At 45.8% G+C, this 20,274-nt stretch overlaps 2 protein-coding genes across 2 annotated transcripts in view; one reads left to right on the top strand and one right to left on the bottom strand.

The window, feature by feature from the left end:
- The window catches only part of LOC119456444 (ATP-binding cassette sub-family G member 1-like), a 360,487-nt gene that overhangs the window by 214,188 nt on the left and 126,025 nt on the right, over positions 1-20,274 (bottom strand). The window lies entirely within an intron of this gene.
- LOC119457067 (ATP-binding cassette sub-family G member 1) lies at positions 1,174-19,570 on the top strand. Its single transcript, XM_037718894.2, has 8 exons — positions 1,174-1,907; positions 5,742-5,864; positions 7,332-7,449; positions 12,223-12,409; positions 13,541-13,686; positions 18,304-18,427; positions 18,811-18,925; positions 19,142-19,570. The coding sequence occupies exons 1-8, from the start codon at positions 1,790-1,792 to the stop codon at positions 19,447-19,449; spliced, it is 1,239 nt and encodes a 412-aa protein (XP_037574822.2). The 5' UTR covers positions 1,174-1,789; the 3' UTR covers positions 19,450-19,570.

Consider the following 20,274-nt stretch of genomic DNA (forward strand, 5'->3'; position numbering starts at 1 on the left):
CGAAACCAGACGGCGATACGCCGTTCACCTCGGGACCAGGTGGACAGTCTGCACATGCAACAGGTGAAGAAGAAAAAGTCACAGGCCTGCGCGGCACATGCAGCACAGTCACAGCGTAAGCTGGTGGAGCGGCTCAAGAGTAGCTCTAATTTGGGCACCAAGCACAACAGGGTCTTCGCGGCAGTCTGTTCGCCTCGTTTTGACGAGAACGATCTGAACTGTCCGTCCGGTGTCGACGGCGAGCTGCGGCTTGTAATGCTCTCTCCACAGCAGTCCGCTGAGCCCGATCAAGCCTTACAACTACAACTTACATGTCGGGCGCGCCGCGTTTGCAGGTACATTAACTAGATGGCGCCACCACACTGGCGGAGGCTCGGCAGCTCGGGAGCGCGTTGATTACGCGCCTCGTCTGAATCGCATACCGTCGTCTAGTAACGTTGGTCGTCTGCGCCCGCGGACGCTGCATTTGCAGGCAACTTACCTAGATGGCGCCACCATACTGGCGGAGGCTCGAGTCGTCTCACCCCGCGTTTGCCTTAAATAGGGTATTTTCGGCGGCCCGGTAGCAAGCGCTCGCGTGGCTCAGTGGTCGAGTATCCGGCTCCCACGCTGAGGGTGCGGGTTTGATCCCGGCGGGAATCGGGTACTTTTTTCGCGTTTCCGGCGATAGCGGTTACGCGGGGGACGCCGGCGGCGACATCATCGCGACCCGAAACGGCTATTGGAACGAGCCCATAACAGCTTACGCTGTAAAAAGTAATAAAGAACAAGATTGCGCACATGAAGAGCGAGTCCCTATACTCTCCCCCACTCCACACCGCTTACGCAAGAGAGGTACACGGCCGCCGCCTTGTTTACGTGTGTGTCGAAAGAAAGCAAACGCTGCAGATGCTCCTTCAACGGCAGTGACCGTGAACTCGCGGACAGATGAGGCCTCCTTTCCCTTGCCTCCTCGGACCGCTCCTCTGCTGCCGTCGGCAGCAGTGGACAACAACCGGTGTTGTCTAGCGGCCTTCCAGCCGTCCTTCTTGCGGCAGCCCACGTTGCTTTGCGGTCACCTGATCTGCGTCGAAAAAGAAGCAACCACTCTGCGGGCGCCGGTGCGCATTCTCATACGACGCGATACTTAGCGCGTGCAGTGTCTGCGTGGTTGTGGGCTGCCGGTGCACTGGTCTGGTTTTTTTTCTCCTCCCTGCCAGCAGCGCATACTACCGCGCTTACACCGGCCCTGACACCCTCGTTTCCTTCGCGACGAGTGAGAGATAGAAAGAGAAGGTCATTAGAAGCAGTGAAGTTCCTTTTCGCCTAGAGCGACGCTGCAAAACAAAACAAATGCATCCTCCGGAACCTGTCCCACGTGCAGCGTAGGAGCCCATTTTGTCTCTCAACTGGAGAGGCGAACCAAGTTGCGGGCTGCTAGACCTGCGAGAAGGCTCCTGCATTCTCAACGAAGCTCTGTGAACGGATAGCACGCGTAGATTCGTCCTCCGCTCGCGATGCGTGCAGTGAAAGTGTGACCACGTCGCCGTTGTTGACGCTGTTTGCTGGCTAGCGCAAAGGGACACTTCGGAGGCTCTGAGCGGGGAGCTTAGCGCCAACCGACGTCTCTTCCTCTTCCTCGTGCAAGGACGCACTTTCCGTCGTGCTGTAGGCGTCAGATAGAGTCGGTGGTGTTGGCACCGCAGGCCAACGGTGCTCGCTCTGTGAGTGCATCGCAAACGGCCATAGCCTTTGGCTGTTGTTATTGTTTTCGTCCGTGTGGTTGAGCCAGGAACGAACAGACGAAAATATGGATTCCGGAGCAGTGCTTCTGAACGTGTCGAGGCTGGGAAACGAGCTTTCGTCAAACTACTACGACAACCTGGCGTTAGATCGGCAAATCAAGACCACCACCTTTGATGGCCCACGTGAGTTGAATGCGACCGTGACCTCTGTCCCAATGCATGCAATTATATTGAACGGAATGAGCGTGAAATTGTTCGTGCGGACGCCGATCATGAGGTTCACATCATTTGTGTGCCTGCTTACTAAGGCGCGCGCAGCGATGTTTTGAAGTTTTTCTGTCGGCCATGGACCCAAAATTTTTCCTAAGGATAGTAGCCGTCTATCCAAGCCATGCAGTTTGTCCGAAAGCTTCTTACATCATGTTTTTTTACAGTGTAGAAGAAGGTGTTCTATGTCTTCTTCAGCCTTTTCACGTGAGCATGTAGCACTGTTGGTTTTTCTTATCCTCTACAGAAAGCTTTTAGTATAGGCAGTGCTTAGCTGAAGCCTATGAAGTGTTGTTTCAACAGATCGGCTGATTTTAAACGAAATATTGAATTTGCTTCAATTATTGGTACTTTTAAAGCAAAGCTTTCGAAGTATATCATTTAACGAACGCTTCCCTTATAGATTGATTCTAATATGTGCATTGGATCCGTTTTCAGGTACATAAGCTATAATGTGCTTTAGCCATGGCACGCAGGCAAATTATTAAGCTAGCATCAGGTAAAATAACGATATTTGGAATAAATTATTTTGTCTTGACCTAACACAAAACAAATCCGATTATTATGGAAGACGGACAATGAAACAAACTGAAACAAGGCTTCCTTGGCGTGATAGATTGTAAGGAACTTTTTTTTTTTCGAACAAGTTATAACCTATAGTGACTATAGCACAAAATTGTCGCGATGCTCGAGTTTTTTTCCCTTGTAATAAAGGCTAGCATAAAGAACTTACAAGCTCACGACTCGCTATTATTGCGGTATATTAGCTTTGATGACGTTGGAATTGTTTCGTTTGATATACTCTGCATTTACCAAAGAGACTTTTTTTGAAACACAGAGCTGTTCGCCACAATAATTTTGATACCTTTATCAAGTCCGTTTCAGCTTACCACTGCATTTCTAAAGTTCTCTAAACGCAGCTTATTATAATTTTTTTTTCATATATGAGCACAGCACGTCTGTATTTTATACCCTGTTTGGTTGTACGGCGAATGTGATTAATATCTGTAATGTGCAAGCTCGGCCCTAAAATAACTGTAATGATTTTCATCGGTCGGTGAGGAGTGAAGCACTGTCTCAGGAGTGTTTAAACCACTCGAATAACAGCACAAAAAGTCAAGGACGAGAAGGCGACACACCCTTGCTCTGTATGTGTGTGTCACCTTAATTATCGTCCTTGTCTTTTCGTGCTGCTATTCGTTCAATATGAATTAGAGCCCAACGAGTCCACCAACAAGCCTTAACAAAGTTAAATCACTCGCATTGGGGTGAGCTGGAAAGCTGGTGATCGGTTAACCTTCTTGCGAAGCTATCACATGTGTAAAAATGAGAGGAGCTGTCACAGAAAAAATAATAATTATTATTATTTAGAGCAGCAAGGAGCTATAGTAAAGGGAGCACTAATTTGACACGTAGTTGAATTTCCGTAATGAACATAATTGCAAATTTTTAAGCACTGCGTGCGTAGCCAAGCCTGTCATCGGGCCATGCGCTGGGGCATCTTTAAAACATTCGTCGCTCGTAAGTTATCGATATTGAGTGGGAGACTGATTGACACCCTCCTGAACTTCGGACTGCTATAGAAACTCCACCACCGTTCTGTCACAAGTGCAGTTGCTTAGAAACTTTTGATAAAGAATGCACCAGCGCGATGACACGATAGACAAACAGTTGAAGTTGACTTACACGCTGTGATCTTTCTAGCTGCGTGTAGAATATGGTAGAGAAATAAGAATGCGTCCGCGCTGACCAAGTCTGCAAAGAGAGAGAGAGAGAGAGAGTCCGAATCAGGGTGAAAGAAAACCTGACGGTTGTCTTCTAAGTATTAGTATGGACACCGTAACAGACTTTCAGTGAAAAGCAACTGTCTTTCCCCCCAACGAATTCTAAAAGCACGTCGTTACACTTGATGGAAAATGGATCAGACTATGCCATAGAGAAATCGCATATGGCGATGATCAGGAGAAAAATGTTAAAAAAGTCAGAGAAAAAAAAAGCGTAACTTATGGCGGATGGCGAGCTGATTAATACTTATGACAAATGTGTTGATTGCAGGATAATTACGAACAATAAACAAGGCCATTAATTATTGCTATAGGTGGAAGACTGCTATTCACAATAAGTGCGGCTGTCAAGGTAAGAATGAATGGACGCTTTGATGCCTCACATCTTAGAGGCAATAACATTGTCAAGGATCTTGAGCGCCAGACTTGGAGTCAGCGAAGCGCTCGAAGCCACTTTCACGCTCTGAGGAAGACATGTATATGCGTTAAAGAACCGGGGCCTGCTAATGATTGAGGAAGAAAACACTTTCACTTGATTCCCCTTTCACATAGAACGTTGCGTTAGGAATGCCTTTAGCGAATAATAAACAAGGGTCGACTGCAAAACGTGGCGGTGATGAATATCTTGACGCCCCACTAGTCGTGAAGCAGTGATCTCTTTAATGAAGTGGCGTATATACAGAAAAATGTTTAATAGGAAAGACATAAAAATATTTAAATAAAAGAAAGTAAGAAGAATAAAATATGAGAACTTAGTATAACGCATTTACAGTACTTCTGACTCACTTCGACGCCTCCAAATTCGCGAGAGACTGCAATCATGTGCAAATGATCATGTGAATACCAAACTGTGTTAAAAGATAGCGTGACAACTAAGACACGGTGACAATGATGACGGCGGCACTGCTTTGACTACAGCGGCCCTGAAGGATCCCTCCAGCAAAAGCAGCTCACACCCTCGGGAAACTATAATTGTTGGTGAACACGTAATTATCAATGAGGAAGACCAAATGAACGACAGAACACCTTTTCTCCTCATACACATGTGTACCTTTATGCTCGTACGTGATACATCTTAACATATGCATATTTTATGCATGTATGCCTTATCTGTTTGCATATCATGCTCATCTGCGTATGTTAAATTCAACTCGACACGACTATCTGCTGTTTATAAGACCGCAGGTAAAGTACCAGATGACGTCAGCCAAGGGAATGCTAGGGAAGCAGAGCTTGCCGATAGTAGGGCACCATTAGCGCGCGGGTTGCGCCGAACGAATACTCTGGTCCTCCTATTGAAATGCCTACGCTTAATTTTTCCCACTCAAGCTTTTACAGGCTGCCAGAGAGTTGCCATATCTTGGGTAGAATAAGACTTTTTCTTCTATGAGAGCGTTTTCTGATGCCGCCAGTCCTATAGCCTTATATGAGAAGATTACTGCTCTTGGAATTACTGCTCTTGGAAATATTGTCTCTGTGTACTTATACCTCTCGATCTAGTTATTTGACTGTATAGTTCACTGCAGAAGCTTTGTTTTTCCAATTGCATCTAACCAACACACCCATTCTTGCCCTTGACCACCTTACATTCAATTGCCTCACTGACAATCGCGCGGATGGAATACTTGCTAGTTTGTCTCCTTCGCTCTCAATGTACGATAAGTCGGAATGCAACTAAAACTACACAAACAAAGTAGAGCGGCGCTGATGCCTAATTGCTTGAAATAGCGACCTGGTATGTTGCCACATTCGGCCGTTAATCATGCTTTAGACCTAAAAATCTGCGTCTGCGAATGAAGCAAGCAAACTTCACACAGAAGAGTGAACGTGGAAAGGAAAATACGTGGTCTAGTTTGTTTTATCCAGTTCACAGTTTCATTCCCGCTGGCGTTCATTTTGGTAGGTATGACTGAATCTTCGATGTGTCTTCGGGGAAAAAAATTCTGCTTTATGCGACGCACTGCAGTTGGAGCAAAGCTGCCGATCCAGAGTGAAGTGAACGGAAATGGCCGCCAGAACGGGTTCAGAAACTTCGAGAGTATCGACCTTGCCTGGAGGAACCTTACCTACAAAGTCAAGTCCGGCAGAAGTGCGTATATTTCAGTGAACGCCCCTAAACGTAGGATTTTTGCAGAAATAATAGAGGGCTTCGGTATTCTGGGAAAAGAGAATAAGAGTCAGTCAGGCTCAAGGTAAAAAATAATAATAATAAAATGAAAGGTGTGAGTTAAATGTTAAATGAGTCCTTACATTCTATTCATGAGTGGTGCAAGTCATGGGGCATGATGCTGAATGCTGTTACAACAAAATACATCTCATTAACTAACAAAAAAATAAAGAAAAACACCCTCTTGACTTTATACACGTTAGACGGTACTCCGGTAACCAGAAGCTCCTGTATACGTTATCTCGGGGTAACTACCACAAACAAACTAATTTGGGAACCTCACCTTACTGAAACTGGATTACATACAGATCCATTCTCACTCTAGCACATTTTTCAAGTGGCACGTGACTCCTGCAAAGCTACGTTGATATCAGAATAATTAAAGGATAGTTTAAGACCTCTGCAAACGGCAGCTTATTGATAAAAATGCTTAATTTAGTTATCGCTTTTCCGGTAACTCTCAAGAACCGCTTAATGAAGCCATGCATGACCATAACGCATGGCCACACACACACATCGTTGCAGACGACTGCCTCAAATATAGATCCGTAGTTAACTGTGCAGACCAACTTATGTTAAATGAGTCGTTACATTCTATTAATAAGGGGTGCAATGCATGGGGCATGATGCTGAATGCTACTACAATAAAATACATCTCATTCACTAAAAAAAAAAAAAAACATTGCGTACAGATAGGATGATACTCCAGTAACCAGAACTCCCTGTATAAAGTATCTCGGGGTTACTATCCCAGACAATTTAGGTTGGGAACTCCATATTACTGAAATTTGTCGCAAAGCCCAAGGTACATTGTCACTACTGAAAAGAAAACTGCGCGGAACAACCCCTGTCAAGTTGAACGCTTACAAATATCTTATAAGACGCACCTTAGAACACGCTGATATAATTTGTAGCGCGTATCAGAAATTCTTAACTGAAAAATTAGAACCAATACAACGACTCGCGGTCTGCTCCATCTTTTCAGAGTTCTAGCCAGGTTGAAATTTATCTATGAACTCTATCATGGTCACTTGAATATAAATAGCTCCATTATTTACACGACCTTACAAGGCATTCACTACTCCCGGATCACAGCAAAATGATCAAATAAACCACAATTCACATTAACTCTGATAAGTATTCTTTATTTCTAACCTCAATAACCTATTGGAACAAGCGGCTCGGGTCTCTCAACACCTAGAAATCGGAGAGCCTCGTAGAAGCAGACGGGAATCAAATATCCCATCTGAAAGTTGTAACCGGTCGGCGGTTGCCGCGGCTGTCTTCAACACAGCCTTACGGCTGCAGTATGTTATAATGCCGAGAAGACTTAAAGAGTACCTTGTATGTTGTGTGTAACTGATTTGATTTTCTTGTTACTCATTTCAGCCAGTAGGAACCTGGTACAGAACATGAGTGGCGAAGTGCGTTCTGGTACACTAACAGCAGTCATGGGTCCTTCCGGTGCTGGCAAGACGACATTGCTCAACTTGCTTACGGGTTTCTAGTGAGTACGGTCTTTCCTTTTGCCAAAATAATAATCTTATTTCCTTGTAATTATTCAACGAGTGAATGTTACTATTCTCATTTCTTCAGTATCCACAAGATTAGGATTAGTAATACCAGATGCAAAGTGTGATGTATAGAAGAGCGGGGACGTGTTTCGGTGCAGTTGATGTCTATTTCGCGCGTCACTGCGCCTTTAAATCCACGCCTGGCTCGAATGTGCTACATACGCGGCTTCGACAACGGCTCCATGTTATTGCGATACCAATTATATGGACACTCAAAAGCAGACTTCTGCCGTCGGCGTCGCCGTCGCCGTCGCCGTGAGGTTCCGTATGACGTCAGTGGAGATGAAATCGTCGCCGCGCGCCAAACGCTGTATGTGCGAGTGAAAGGGCGCGAGGGGCGCGCGCTTTCACGGGGAGTGAACGCACGGCGGAGAACAAACGCGCGTTCTGCGCCGTGCTCGCTTAAGGGCTGCAGAAGTAGGCGCCTCTTTCCTCCTTTACAATCACTATATGTGTAGAGCAAACGCGCCTTCTTCCGACGCGCGAGAGGCCGTGGGGGAGGGGGGGGGAGGGAAGGGAGGTGACGTTTAGCTGCGGCACCAAGTGCCTATTTATATCAGAGGCTCCGGAAACAGTCACCAACGCCACACGCATTTTGAGCGAACGCGGGCAAAACGCCGACGGCGTCGACAACAGTTCTGCGTGTTGCCGGTGCTGCTGCATGTCCAAGTTCATACAGCTGATAAAGCTAATATCATTACTCCGTATAGCTCTCTACAAATTTGCTATCGCAATTGATGCTTCGCCTTTCAGGTGAAACTGCGACAACTTTTCTTATCTGTCGCCTCACTGAAACCTCTGCCCCCGCCTGCTGTGGCACTTCGATATTTATCACCCCAAAACCTTATATGATATAAGCCTTATATCAGGGCTGGTGGGGGGAGGTGACGTATTTAATTTTTTGTTACTGCTTAGCATGTCGTGTGTGCCTCGTTGCTAGAGGTGACAGGTACCAGTTGGAGTAGAGAGCAAGCTAATTAGTCAGGAGAAGAGATATGAACCGACAAATTTTAAGGCGCCAACAAGAGGCGCCTGTCCTGTGTTTGACCTTCCTTTTGTACCGTGTCTCTAGTTTGTGCCTTAAAAATTTGTCTAGTATGCACCAACTAGGCCCACAGCAAGTTCTTCTGAGCCATATGAACTGAATCCGCCGATATTTTCTGTGCAAGTAGACTGGCTAGATAGCGTTAGCTTTCATTAGTTGGAAGGGTGAGTCTCGCCGACAATATTTAGAGTAAATGAATCCGACAAAATAAGTTTTTTTCTATTTGTTCAAACTTGGTAATCCTGTCATCAGCATACGTGTCCCAGACTGCGGATGCGTATTGAATCATTTATCTAATAATTGTGGTGAAACTGATTAGTTTAGTGAATGGAAGTAGTTGTGTAGTTTACGTGTTATAAAACAGTTTGCGGAAGGCCGACGTGCAAATTTTTATCATGTTCATGTTTCAGGCAAGTTATTAGTCATATTAGCTCTTACCTAGATATTTGTAGCTTGGAGCTTCACCTAAATTTGAAGAATCGAGAGTGTAAGTGTTCAAATATGACATTCTTTTTAAGTGGAGCCTACTGCCAGTGGCATGAAACAATAAAGAGCAGCGCCAACAGAGCTCAATTTTTGCGCAGTTGGCCATTCTAAGTGAGCTTCCTCGGTGTACATAAAGTGCTCACGCTACCGACTATGCATATTCAGCGATTCCTAGCAGACTGCCCCACTGCTGCAGCATATAAAACCACAAAGCCATGCGGAGCCATTCTCAGCCAAGCAATTAGTCAATGTAGTAGACGCCAATTATGCTGGCCGGCTCTTTCCGTTCTGTTTCATGGTTCGGGTCCTGTCTTGCTCTTTGCTTCTACTAGACTCACGAAGTGGCTTATGCGCAGCGGTTTGTAAGAATATAGGCGCCACCAATCCTAACAGCAAACAAGATGTCAGTTGAAGTGCCAACCATTGCAATAAACACGTATGAGATTGCAGAACTGCAACCAATACTGAAATGCTGCATATTGCTGCACGCCGTGCCCTGTCGTGTTATTTCAACACGTACAGCCCTTGGCTGTACAGGGACTATCCGGTTTTTATTTTTTCTTCTTTCCCCTTACCGCGTGTTGTAACGCAGCGTCAGAGACGCTTTCGCAAACCGCTTATAGCGAGACTTCCTTCTTTCGGTTTTGTTTTGACTCAGACTTTCCCAACCCCGGTGTAGCCGATTACTCATGGTCAGCGTCCCCCAGTAAGTGCTCGGTTTTCTTAGCGCTGCCCGTGACCTAGCCCCGCACAAGGTCACGAAAGTTTCTTCCAGCGAACAGTACATAGCAGAGGCGCCGCCCTCGTGAAGAGCTGCTGCAGTGCGCGAATTTGTATAAATTTCGCAGTTTTAACGGTTGTTAATTATTTCATGGTTATACTATCGGAACAAAGGCACCGACTTGCCCACTGCAATTCATTGCAAAAGTCGTATTTTGACAATTTTTTAGCAAACAAAAAAGTTGTCGAGATCACACCAGAATCCCTTCAATTAAGCTCGCAAGGACAAGAGGACTTCTACCCTTCAACGCCACATGGCAACCTTGTTTTATAATGTTTAGTGTCTCTTTTCTTTCGCTTCTTCTCCTAATTCCTTTTCTGTGGTGTAAACTAGACACATTTTCCCATTTTGTGTGCCGAGACATATTCGTGCACTGACCAGGATGTCATATTAATGCAATGGCTTGTTTATCGCAGAAAAGGGACGCCATAAAAGGGAACGGAAGCGCTCTATTTCGTTTATTCTTTCGTCTTCCCCATGTACTTTCGCTACGAAAGTCGCCTCAGTAACGCATATTTCACTCTATGCGCAGTAAGAAATAGATAATGGAAAAAAGTAAGCGAAAAAATAGCAAACTATGACGTTTCCATGTGAACAAATGTGTTGAATATTTTAGTTAGCTGCAACCCCTGTAATGTTGCAGAAGTTAAAAAAGGATATAGGGCAGAGAGCACTTGTACTTAATTGTATAGATTTAGCCACTGTCTGGTAAAAAAACTTCCTGTATATACTAGAGAAGCATTTAATCGTCATTGCGTTAGTTCCGCCATGCCCTCTGTCTGTCTCTCTCTCTCTGTGTGTGTGTGTAGCTGCGCGCGTGTGTGTGTGTGTGTGTGTGTGTGTGTGTGTGTGTGTGTGTGTGTGTGTGTGTGTGTGTGTGTGTGTGTGTGTGTGTGTGTGTGTGTGTGTGTGTGTGTGTGTGTGTGTGTGTGTGTGTGTGTGTGTGTGTGTGTGTTCGCCAATGTCAATACCAGAGCAGATTTGTGACTTCGAGAACGAGATCTTGTCCATCAATACAAAAAGGCCACTGGCGGAATCACGCGGCAGGAGCCTTGACTACGAATTTCAGCGAAGACAATGCATGTCTCAAAAGCTGCCTCTCATCGTTCATGCATGTGTTCTGCGCGCAACGCTGCACAGCCCCTGGCAATTTATTTTTCCACGAAGATTTTTGAAGAAATCAAGGTGTTATTTAATCTTGAGAAATATACGGTTGCCCCCCTAATGCACATTCAGAAACATTGGAAGTCTATTATAACTTTTGAAAGACAATGTTATTTATATCGACCGTTAAAATTTCGAAATATATTAGTTCATCGTCACAGGAACGAATTACACGTTTCAGTACACCGACGCGTTATATGACACACACACACACACACACACACACACACACACACACACACACACACACACACACACAACACACACACACACACACACACACACACACACACACACACATGTACACACTTTCACACCAAATTTTATCTTCACTTGTTTTTATGTCATCCACGTTGCATTGAGGTAACGAGCCCAGTTCGAAACAAATTAATTTGAAGAAAGTGGCCACAATATGAACGGCTGCTTTTCTACTCGCATAGCTTGTAGAGTTTTATAGCTCATTTGTATCCAGGTTACGTTGAGTTAAAGGGCTAAGGGAGACGAAAACGAGTCGTATGTACAACATATAGACGTATAAACTCGTGCACACACAACGAAACGACTACGCCCATTCGCCGTGGTGGCGTACTGTCCTTGGCGTTGTGCTGGGAAGCCCGAGGGCGTGTGATCAAAGACCGGCCTCAACGGCAGCATTTCGATGCAGGCGATGTGCAAAAACGCCCGGGCACAATGCATTGGGTACACGTTAAAGAACCCCAGGTGGTTAAAATTAATCCGTAGTTCCCCATTACGGCGTGCCTCATAATTACATCGAGGGTGTGGCACGTAAAACCTCAGAATTTAATTATTAGTGACTAAGATTCTCCGCTCTTTCTCTCTATTTCTCTTTATGTCCATGCGTATGTGTGTGCGTGTGTGCGTGTTTTCGTTTGATTTTTAGCGTGACTTTCTACGCAGCTGAGTTAGAGGAAAATGCCGAATTTGGCTGCATTGCCGCTTGCGATGGCGTTGACACTTTGGGGTTTTAAGGAAAAGTTAAAATCGCCTTCAGGCCGATAACCACACGGTCCTCGTTAGGAACGGTCTTAGAAGCGCAGAGGCTTGTTCCATCTTGTTTAACGTCCCATTACTGAAAGCTGCTTGACCGCTTGAACGAAGAAACAGTGCAATGCAGCGTTGCTGTGCTGTGTTCCTTTCTCCTTCATGCTGATCGCACTGCAACCAGTGCACTCACTGACAGCTGTTACCGCGCACTTTCTTTGCTTGCAGTGACAAGGGCTACACGGGAGAAGTTCACATCAACGGCTACGTGCGCGAACGGGAGCTGTTCAACAAGCAGAGCTGCTACGTCATGCAGGAAGACCGTCTGCTGCCTCTTCTGACGGTATTCGAAGCCATCTCCATGAGCGTTGAACTGCGAATGCCGAACATTGAACCAAAGGACAAGGCCAAGAAGGTAAAATGCTATGGGAGACGTGGTGCGACTTTCACGCTCTGCTTGAGTTATGATTAGTCATGAAGAAAATTAGGCTTGGAATAGAAAATCTGGCAACATGCAATGTCACATCTGCTACTCCGCTGCAATGCATTTAACAGCGCACCTGGCAGCTAGATATAAGAAGTAATACAATCACAGTACATTAAATCTTACATGTCTGAAAATTTTAAGTGATAGTTTAACAGGGAAACATGCCTGTCAGGCGTGTGTGTGTTTTTGAGTGTGTGCTATGGTGCGTAAATTTACACAAGTTTAGCAAATGTAATAATGCAAAAACATTCGGCGCGTAAAATCAATAACAGAATTATTTGTTTACTTTTATACGTGGGTTTGGGGGGGGGGGGGGACAATAAGATGCACGAATTGACGAAGACACGAACGATAGTTGAATAATGTTGACAACGTGGCAGCCTATGAGAACCACTAACGGGTCTAGAAATAGATAAACATGACGCTGCAGCTTCTCACCCTATAAAATCATGTAAGCAGGGAACACCAGAGGACGTTCTTCGCAAATTTACTGCGTACTCGAGGGCCGAGATGACTGTCCGAGATCCTCCAAGACTTCACACCGCCAGACTTTCATCGTAAAACCAAGCTATATTACGCCACCAATATGGGCAGCGCAGTTCATTGAGACCAAAACGCTCTGGTTTATTTACAATTCTATTTTTTATCACTCCCCGCTGTAATGTTGAGGGTATAAATAAACAACATAAAAAATCTCCTAGTTTTATAACGTCTTGACTAAAAATACTGCCGAGTTTATTCGTCAGCCGGAGAAATGCGAAAACGATGTAGTGATATCTGGTTTGTGCTTTACTCATAACGTCTCATAGAATGAACACACTGAAGGCATTACACCACGTTGTGCTAAGTTAAAGCAAGCTTGCAATAAATGTGCACATCACGTGCATCAGTTAGAACAGTTGAAAATTTAATTCTGAAAGTGGTACTTTTAAGGCTTCTAGCAAGACATATTGGTCCATCAAGTTATATGTACTTACTGCCCAACCATGCAGTGTCTTGCAACTAGGAAGCCTAGTACACTGAGAGAAAAGCAGTGTTCTCCGACGTTGCCACTCGCAGGTAGAGCAGTCAATACAAGAATGGGGCCTGGAGGTGTGCCGAAACACTCTCACGGAGAACCTGTCTGGCGGCCAGCGGAAGCGGCTAGCCATCGCCCAGGAGCTGGTCAACAACCCACCTGTTCTGTTCCTCGATGAACCTACAAGGTTGTCTCAGATGCTTGACTAGGCCCCGTAGCCCACAGGCTAACTTCACTGCTAGTGCTTCAAATGATTTGTTAAAGATCAAGGGAAAAAAGAATTTGCATGAGCCAGAAGGGGGGGAAAAGCGAAAACTGTAAGGAAAAACATCTTAGCGCGCACTCTGTTGGTATCGGCTGATCGCGATATGACCTACTTTATTTATCTTAGCGCCAAGGCCTCACGTGGAACGCTCCAGTGGCGTGCTATGCTGTACACGGTCAGTTTTGCAGTCTACCACAGAATCGTTACAACCACGCAGTGTGAATAGACAATGAAGCCAGGGGCCGTATTCTGAAACGTTCGCCTAGGCGAAATCAGCGTGCGCGCTGATTAGCTGGTTGAGCAAAATTGAATGACGTTGGGCTCAACCACCCAATCAGCTCATCCAATTTTGCTAAAACAGCCAATCGGCGCACGCCTGAAAGCGAAAAAAAAAATTTCGCCTAGGCGAACGTTTCAGAATACGGTCCCAGTGTAAGTACAGGGAAAATTAACTGATCAGTTTAATGGAAACGTAGAAATGATCTTCCTGGCCTGATTGTCTGTTGGCTTCATGTGATTGCAATTGATAAAGAATCGAACCTCTCGGTTCCGCGTATTCCTCTCGCTCTGAGCACGACATTTCTTTTAGATAGCTTCCGTAAGCAAGGGTGGCTACAACCATATAGCCCATCGTGCTAGCTTCATACCTCCGGCGAGACCCTCGTCGCGTTATTTATTGCGGGCCTGGGCCGGCGCAATATAAGAATTCATTTTGATTGATTCTATTCCTTCCTTATTATCTACGTTTGACGGCCGGCCGATCGTGGTGTTAATGTGGGTAGAGTGCCACTCGCACCACTGACGATAAGTACAAAATTAGGAAATTTGGTTAAGATTCGTGGCTGAGGGCAGTGAAAGGGACGAAGACGTCCTTTCTGAATTTTGGCGTATGGTGGCTTTTTGGTGGAGGAATGAACCTGCCCTACGTATGTTTCCCTTCATTTTCTCAGATTTTCTGCTTACAACCCGTTTTATCCTGCGTTGTAGTTGCTGGGTCCCTCCATTAAGCAAACGTGTATTAGAAGTGACGACATGAAGAGAAAGGGGCTATTTGTATTATGGGGAAGGGGGGGGGGGGGGGGGGGGGCTCGCTGCACCACAATGTTGTCAGCCGAGATGTCTCAGGGCGGGGGCCCGCAGCGAGGGCACACAAAACTTTCAGGCGGCAAACGTCACTATCGCAGCCTATCCTGCCGGCCCGTAGACTCTGGCTGCTTTTAGCGCATACGTCCGTTGTGTCCTCTGACCATACTAGCAGCTTTTGATGTGACAGTGGCCGGCTATACAGTGTGTCTGATCGTGCCTCTCCCTACTATCATGGGGTCACACGCACCGAATATGGGCTGTTGTTTCGGCCAAACCGCAAGTGTCCCAGGTAGAGCTCTCGGCCCATCCAATTACATACGAGTACGACTTGGTAAACGCAACACCATGCCACAGCCGGCGGAGTATGTTTAATGTTTATAGGCTTCCAATAGGTCTCAACGAATGGGCTATTGCAGAAGTTTCGCTTTGCATTGGTCGAAGGAAGTGCATGCGTCCAGCTCTCTGTTCGCAAAATTTTGATGTAATGTAAACAGTCCTCAAGGCTTAAGGTTTGGCTCATCGTTGCCGCTTATGTTTTTTCGCTTAGTGCCGCCAGAATAACCCCGCAGAGCAATTACGAGGTTGATTCAATAATCATGGAGACATTGAAGATGTTGGGAATGTTTGCCGCTCGTGTCTCCACAGCTGTGAAACATGACTTGATACAACATTGTATTAAATAACATGCCACAAACCATTTGTAGTATAGGAACAAGCACTTGATAAATTGACACGTGTGCTTGTTTATTCTTTTTCCAGGGACCCAATTTCACCCGCTCACAGCTTAATGTTATCGCTCAGCGCAACACGCATTTGCATGATTTCGAACTTACTCTAATGTCATCGATAATTCTGTGCGTTGCCGATGTTCTGACCGAACCTTGTGTAGATTGTATGCGCGACGCGAATAGTGCTGTACTTTCTCAATGGTATGCGAGCACTAGCGATTACGCGGGAACCTTCGACGAATCACGTATGGAAATCGACGCGCTTGAGCCGCAGACCAGACTTCGACGATCGCCGCCTGTTCTTGCCGCTGTCGTTGTGCTTGAGTCTTAGTTATTTGGTGGGCACAAGTTCACCCAATAAAGAGTTAGCTTCGTAGCTCGTAGTTGTGCCAGCGTCTTATTCTCAAACGTCACTGCAACGGGACAATATGGTGCGCTGACCTGAGTAGCGTCAGAGTCGTCTCAACAATTTACGTGTACGGCGAGTTTGTTACAGGCGAACAGGTAGATAAGATCTGCATCTGTGAAGTTAAACAAGTTTCGAATAAATAAAACCCGAAAACATGCGGGGAAACTTAAAGAACTAATATTTTAGAGCACAGCTCTTAGGCGCCCGTTCCTGCGTTTCACGGCTGCGTCGTCCCTCGGCGTAACCGAGCGAACGAGCACAACGAAAAATGAAAGAGCAAACGCGGAGCGCAGCGGGTGGTGAAAGACGGCGATAGCGAAGAGAGTGCGAGGAGGAAAGCGGAGGAGAGGAGGGTACGGCGAAAGCTTGAGAAGAAAAGCGTAGTGCCGCGCAAGACGGCGGCTGTGACCGCTACGACATGGCGCCAGAGTAGCGTGCCACTGGCATACGGCGAGCGCGTCCACCGATACCATATATGGAAACAAAGCGCTGCATGAGCGGAGGTCTGTCTGCGGCAGCTGTTGTGAATCGCGTCCATGTGTCACCCACGCGCTGCCTCTCGCGATCTCCCGATTAGCGAGGTAGTCGCGCCACACTTCACTCCGTTTGCAACGTGCCGCACGAGAAAGATTGTCCGCGCCAGCCACTGTATCGATAAATCAAAGTACGCATAGAGCTGCGCTCAAATTTCGCATTAGGGAGTATCGTAATCGTCGGTGAAATTCTTTTTGTCTTACTTGAGCTCTCTGCATTGATGAAATCGTGGAAGCATCAACGCAGGGTCATAATATTGCATTTAAGTGTGTACCCTGTAACATCGGATTAAAGGGCAGTGAGGAAACTGATAAACTCGCAAAACAGGCTATAAACGAAGGAAATAACTGTGTGATCTCTCTGTCTAAGTTGGACATTGGGAATATCATAAAACGAGTGTCTACCCATTGTTCTATGCAGTAGTGGCTTGACAGTAATTGAGCGAAATGGTCAATGTTATATGAAATTGAGCCACAAAGCCAATTCAGCATAGCAGCAAATCTCCCTGGCTGCATAGGTACATTAATTTACAATATTCGCGTGAAAGTGGCGTATACAAATAACATTCTTTGAATAATATGGCGCTCCAATTGTCCTTAGTGCAGCTACGACCATAAAATGAAGACCGTTCTCCACATTCTTTTGAGTGTTCAAAGTACGCTGCGGAAAGAACCTTAGTGGAAAACTAGAAAGTTTGGACACGCGCCCCTTTAAAACGCAAGATACCTGGACTATGACCAGCAAGTCATCTACAACAAAATACAAATCTATTGGTGCATTTTAAGATATTTCTTAGTGGATAGGACACAGAAGTTAAAAAAAGCGTTTATAATAAGTGATGCTGGCCAGGCATATGTGAAGTGACGCACTTATGATCTTTACTGTGGGCGGAACAGGTACTGAGGTGTGTGTTTTGACATAGACGCACTGTTCATTTAGTTCGTGAAGGACCCTTGCACTAATGTAGGAGGAGTTCAAAGTGACCCGCCGTGGTTGCTCAGTGGCTATGGCGTTGGGCTGCTGAGCACGAGGTCGCGGGATCGAATACCGTCCACGGCGGCCACATTTCGATGGGGGCGAAATGCGAAAACACCCGTGTACTTAGATTTAGGTGCACGTTAAAGAACCCCAGGCGGTCCAAATTTCCGGAGTCCTCCACTACGGCATGCCTCATAATCAGAACCTGGTTTTCGGCACGTAAAACCCCACAATTTAGGAGTTCAAAGTGTATATGTTATTCTGGTAGTGGCATGGACCCTCCGTGTACTCTTGTGAGAGTCAGTGTACTTTCATTTGTGACGTTGTCATCTTTATTTGCTTAATTCAAATTTTAACAATTTATCTTAGAAGCAATATTTATTCCTTTAGGCTATTGCTGCATAACATAGATAAATGGTGTAGCCGAGGTAATCTTCAGCTCAATCTGTCCAAAGCAGTTTATGTATAACATAGCAGAATTACACTATCAATGGCATTATATTAAATCAGAAAACATTCGCGAGTGGTGTCCACACTTGCTAAAATCATCAGATATTGTTACTGTCATGTAACCGCATGAAGATGTCGACAAAGACAACGCATTCTTTGTTATCGGGCTCTGTACTTGCTGAATTCCCTTCGCCATCAGAAGAGACAAACATTTTACAAGCATGTTTCAGGCTCCTTTCGCCAAATTTCGCCGCACTTGCAGCAAAAAGAGACCACACAGTTTTCAAGTGTACGTTGAACGCACACGACAGTGCTTTCACGCCTGTCTAATAACTTGTTGTTCTTTGAATGCAGTGGTCTGGACAACGTATCTAGTCTCATGTGCGTGCAGATCCTCAAGCGGATGGCATCCATGGGTCATACGGTCGTTTGCTCCATACATGCCCCCAGTGCCAAGATATTCTCTTATTTCGATATGGTAAGGATATTGATCACTTGCTCACGCGTTATAACGCGCAGTGCCTTTGGCCATCTCCTAGACAGCAAGCATCTAGGAGTTTCGCAAAGATTATCTCCATAGTACTCTGTTTTTTTATGTTTAGTGCGGTAACCGTTGTATGTAAGATATATAGGTAAGGTGTGTCAGCTTAGCACATCCCGTGCCACTCCAGGTCATTAAATGCTTACTCATGGGATCCGCATCACTGCCATTGCAGTCCTCAATTAATGCGGCTGTTGCGGACTGCGTATGTCAAAATCAGCGGAGAAGGTTAAATGTTAAAGTAGAATTGCCTCGGGCCCGCACTGAGATACGCAGATAAACCACTGTGCCCGCCACTCAAGCGGCCGCGTTCCTTACAGCTGTACATGGTCTCCGGAGGACGGTGCATCTACAATGGTGAAGTGGATAATCTTCTGGGATTCCTTTCGAGACAAGGCCTGCAGTGCCCACCGTTTCACAACCCCGCCGACTACAGTGAGCCGATAAGCAAATAGCGTATTCAAACATTGATGCACTGCGTATATTCAGTGTGCACGCATTTCTTGCGAGTTATAAAACGCTATTGTATTACTTGTGCGCCGGCTATTTTGTTGGACAGAAATTAAGCGCGATAAGCAATTTCAATTTTTTTCTTCTGTAAGCCTTGGTGAGATGTCTGCTCATTATGTCTTTTTGCTCTTGCTGCCACAGTTAGCGAGATAGCGTCCGGCGAGTACGGCGACTGCTGCGAAAGGCTGAGCGACGAGTTCGAGCTTCCCGAGCCGGATAGAAGCGCGGTCGTCCAAGGGACACGGTCAAAGTACGGCGGAGTGATCATGACCAACGAGGTACGTTGTGCATTTATTGCAAGCCTGTTGTGTTGGAAGAAATGTACTTGCATTCGCTGGCTTGAAAGTAAATTGGTGACAGGCATTGCATTCTCAAATCAAACGTACCTTCCAACACTTTCTAAGGCTGCTACTTTTGCACCAGTTACACGCACCAAATCATGGCACTAAAGTTATTCGATCGAGAAGGTTGGAAAATCGGCACAGGCAAAGTTCAACTGGAAATTTGGCGGCTTCTCTTACATCATTTCACTTTCCTGGCAATGTTTCACTGTCGAGCCAATCACAACGCTGCAATGTAGACGCTTACAGCGCGCCATCGCGGTCAATCTTGCGCAGATTGGTTGCGCAATGCCGAATTCCAAGTATGTGAAGGTGTGCGAGTCCTATAAAATGGGACACAGTGCCATTTTCTCACTAGTTTATGAGCGCGAGCAAGGTTTGTGTGAACTTACTAGACAATCAGAAATGGCATCAGTGTCACTTACAGGGGTCGAAAAGGAACGTATACTTGAAAGTCGGTGAAGGTTACAGCACGCCGCTCACTGCGGGGAATATAGTTTCGCAATGAAATTAGATGTATTCAAATATTTTAGGTGCTTCATTTGATCAAACATAGAACAGACATTAAGAGAGCTGGACACTTCAGAGTCACCGGGTGGCTCCTTCGACGGCTCTTCTGCGGATTCGCTTTCGTCCTGCAGTGGACATAAATATAGGCTGATGATGATGATAATGACCTATTTTATCCGCTTGTTAAAGAACCTCAGGTGGTCAAAATGAATCCGGAGTCCTTCACTACGGCGTGCCTCATAATCATATCGTGATTTCGTAAAATATCAGAATTACATTTTTTTGATGTCTCGGGAGCGAGCACTGCAAAAATTTACCTTGCTGAATGTACACGCCCCCGCGGGATCCATTCTGCGCGAGAGCAGTAAACCTGTAAGCGTACTGTTCCGACTGGGTTTGCTTGTGGTTGCACGCACAGAAATG

The sequence above is a fragment of the Dermacentor silvarum genome, chromosome 6 (genome assembly GCF_013339745.2).
Source record: "Dermacentor silvarum isolate Dsil-2018 chromosome 6, BIME_Dsil_1.4, whole genome shotgun sequence".
NCBI lineage: Eukaryota > Metazoa > Arthropoda > Arachnida > Ixodida > Ixodidae > Dermacentor > Dermacentor silvarum.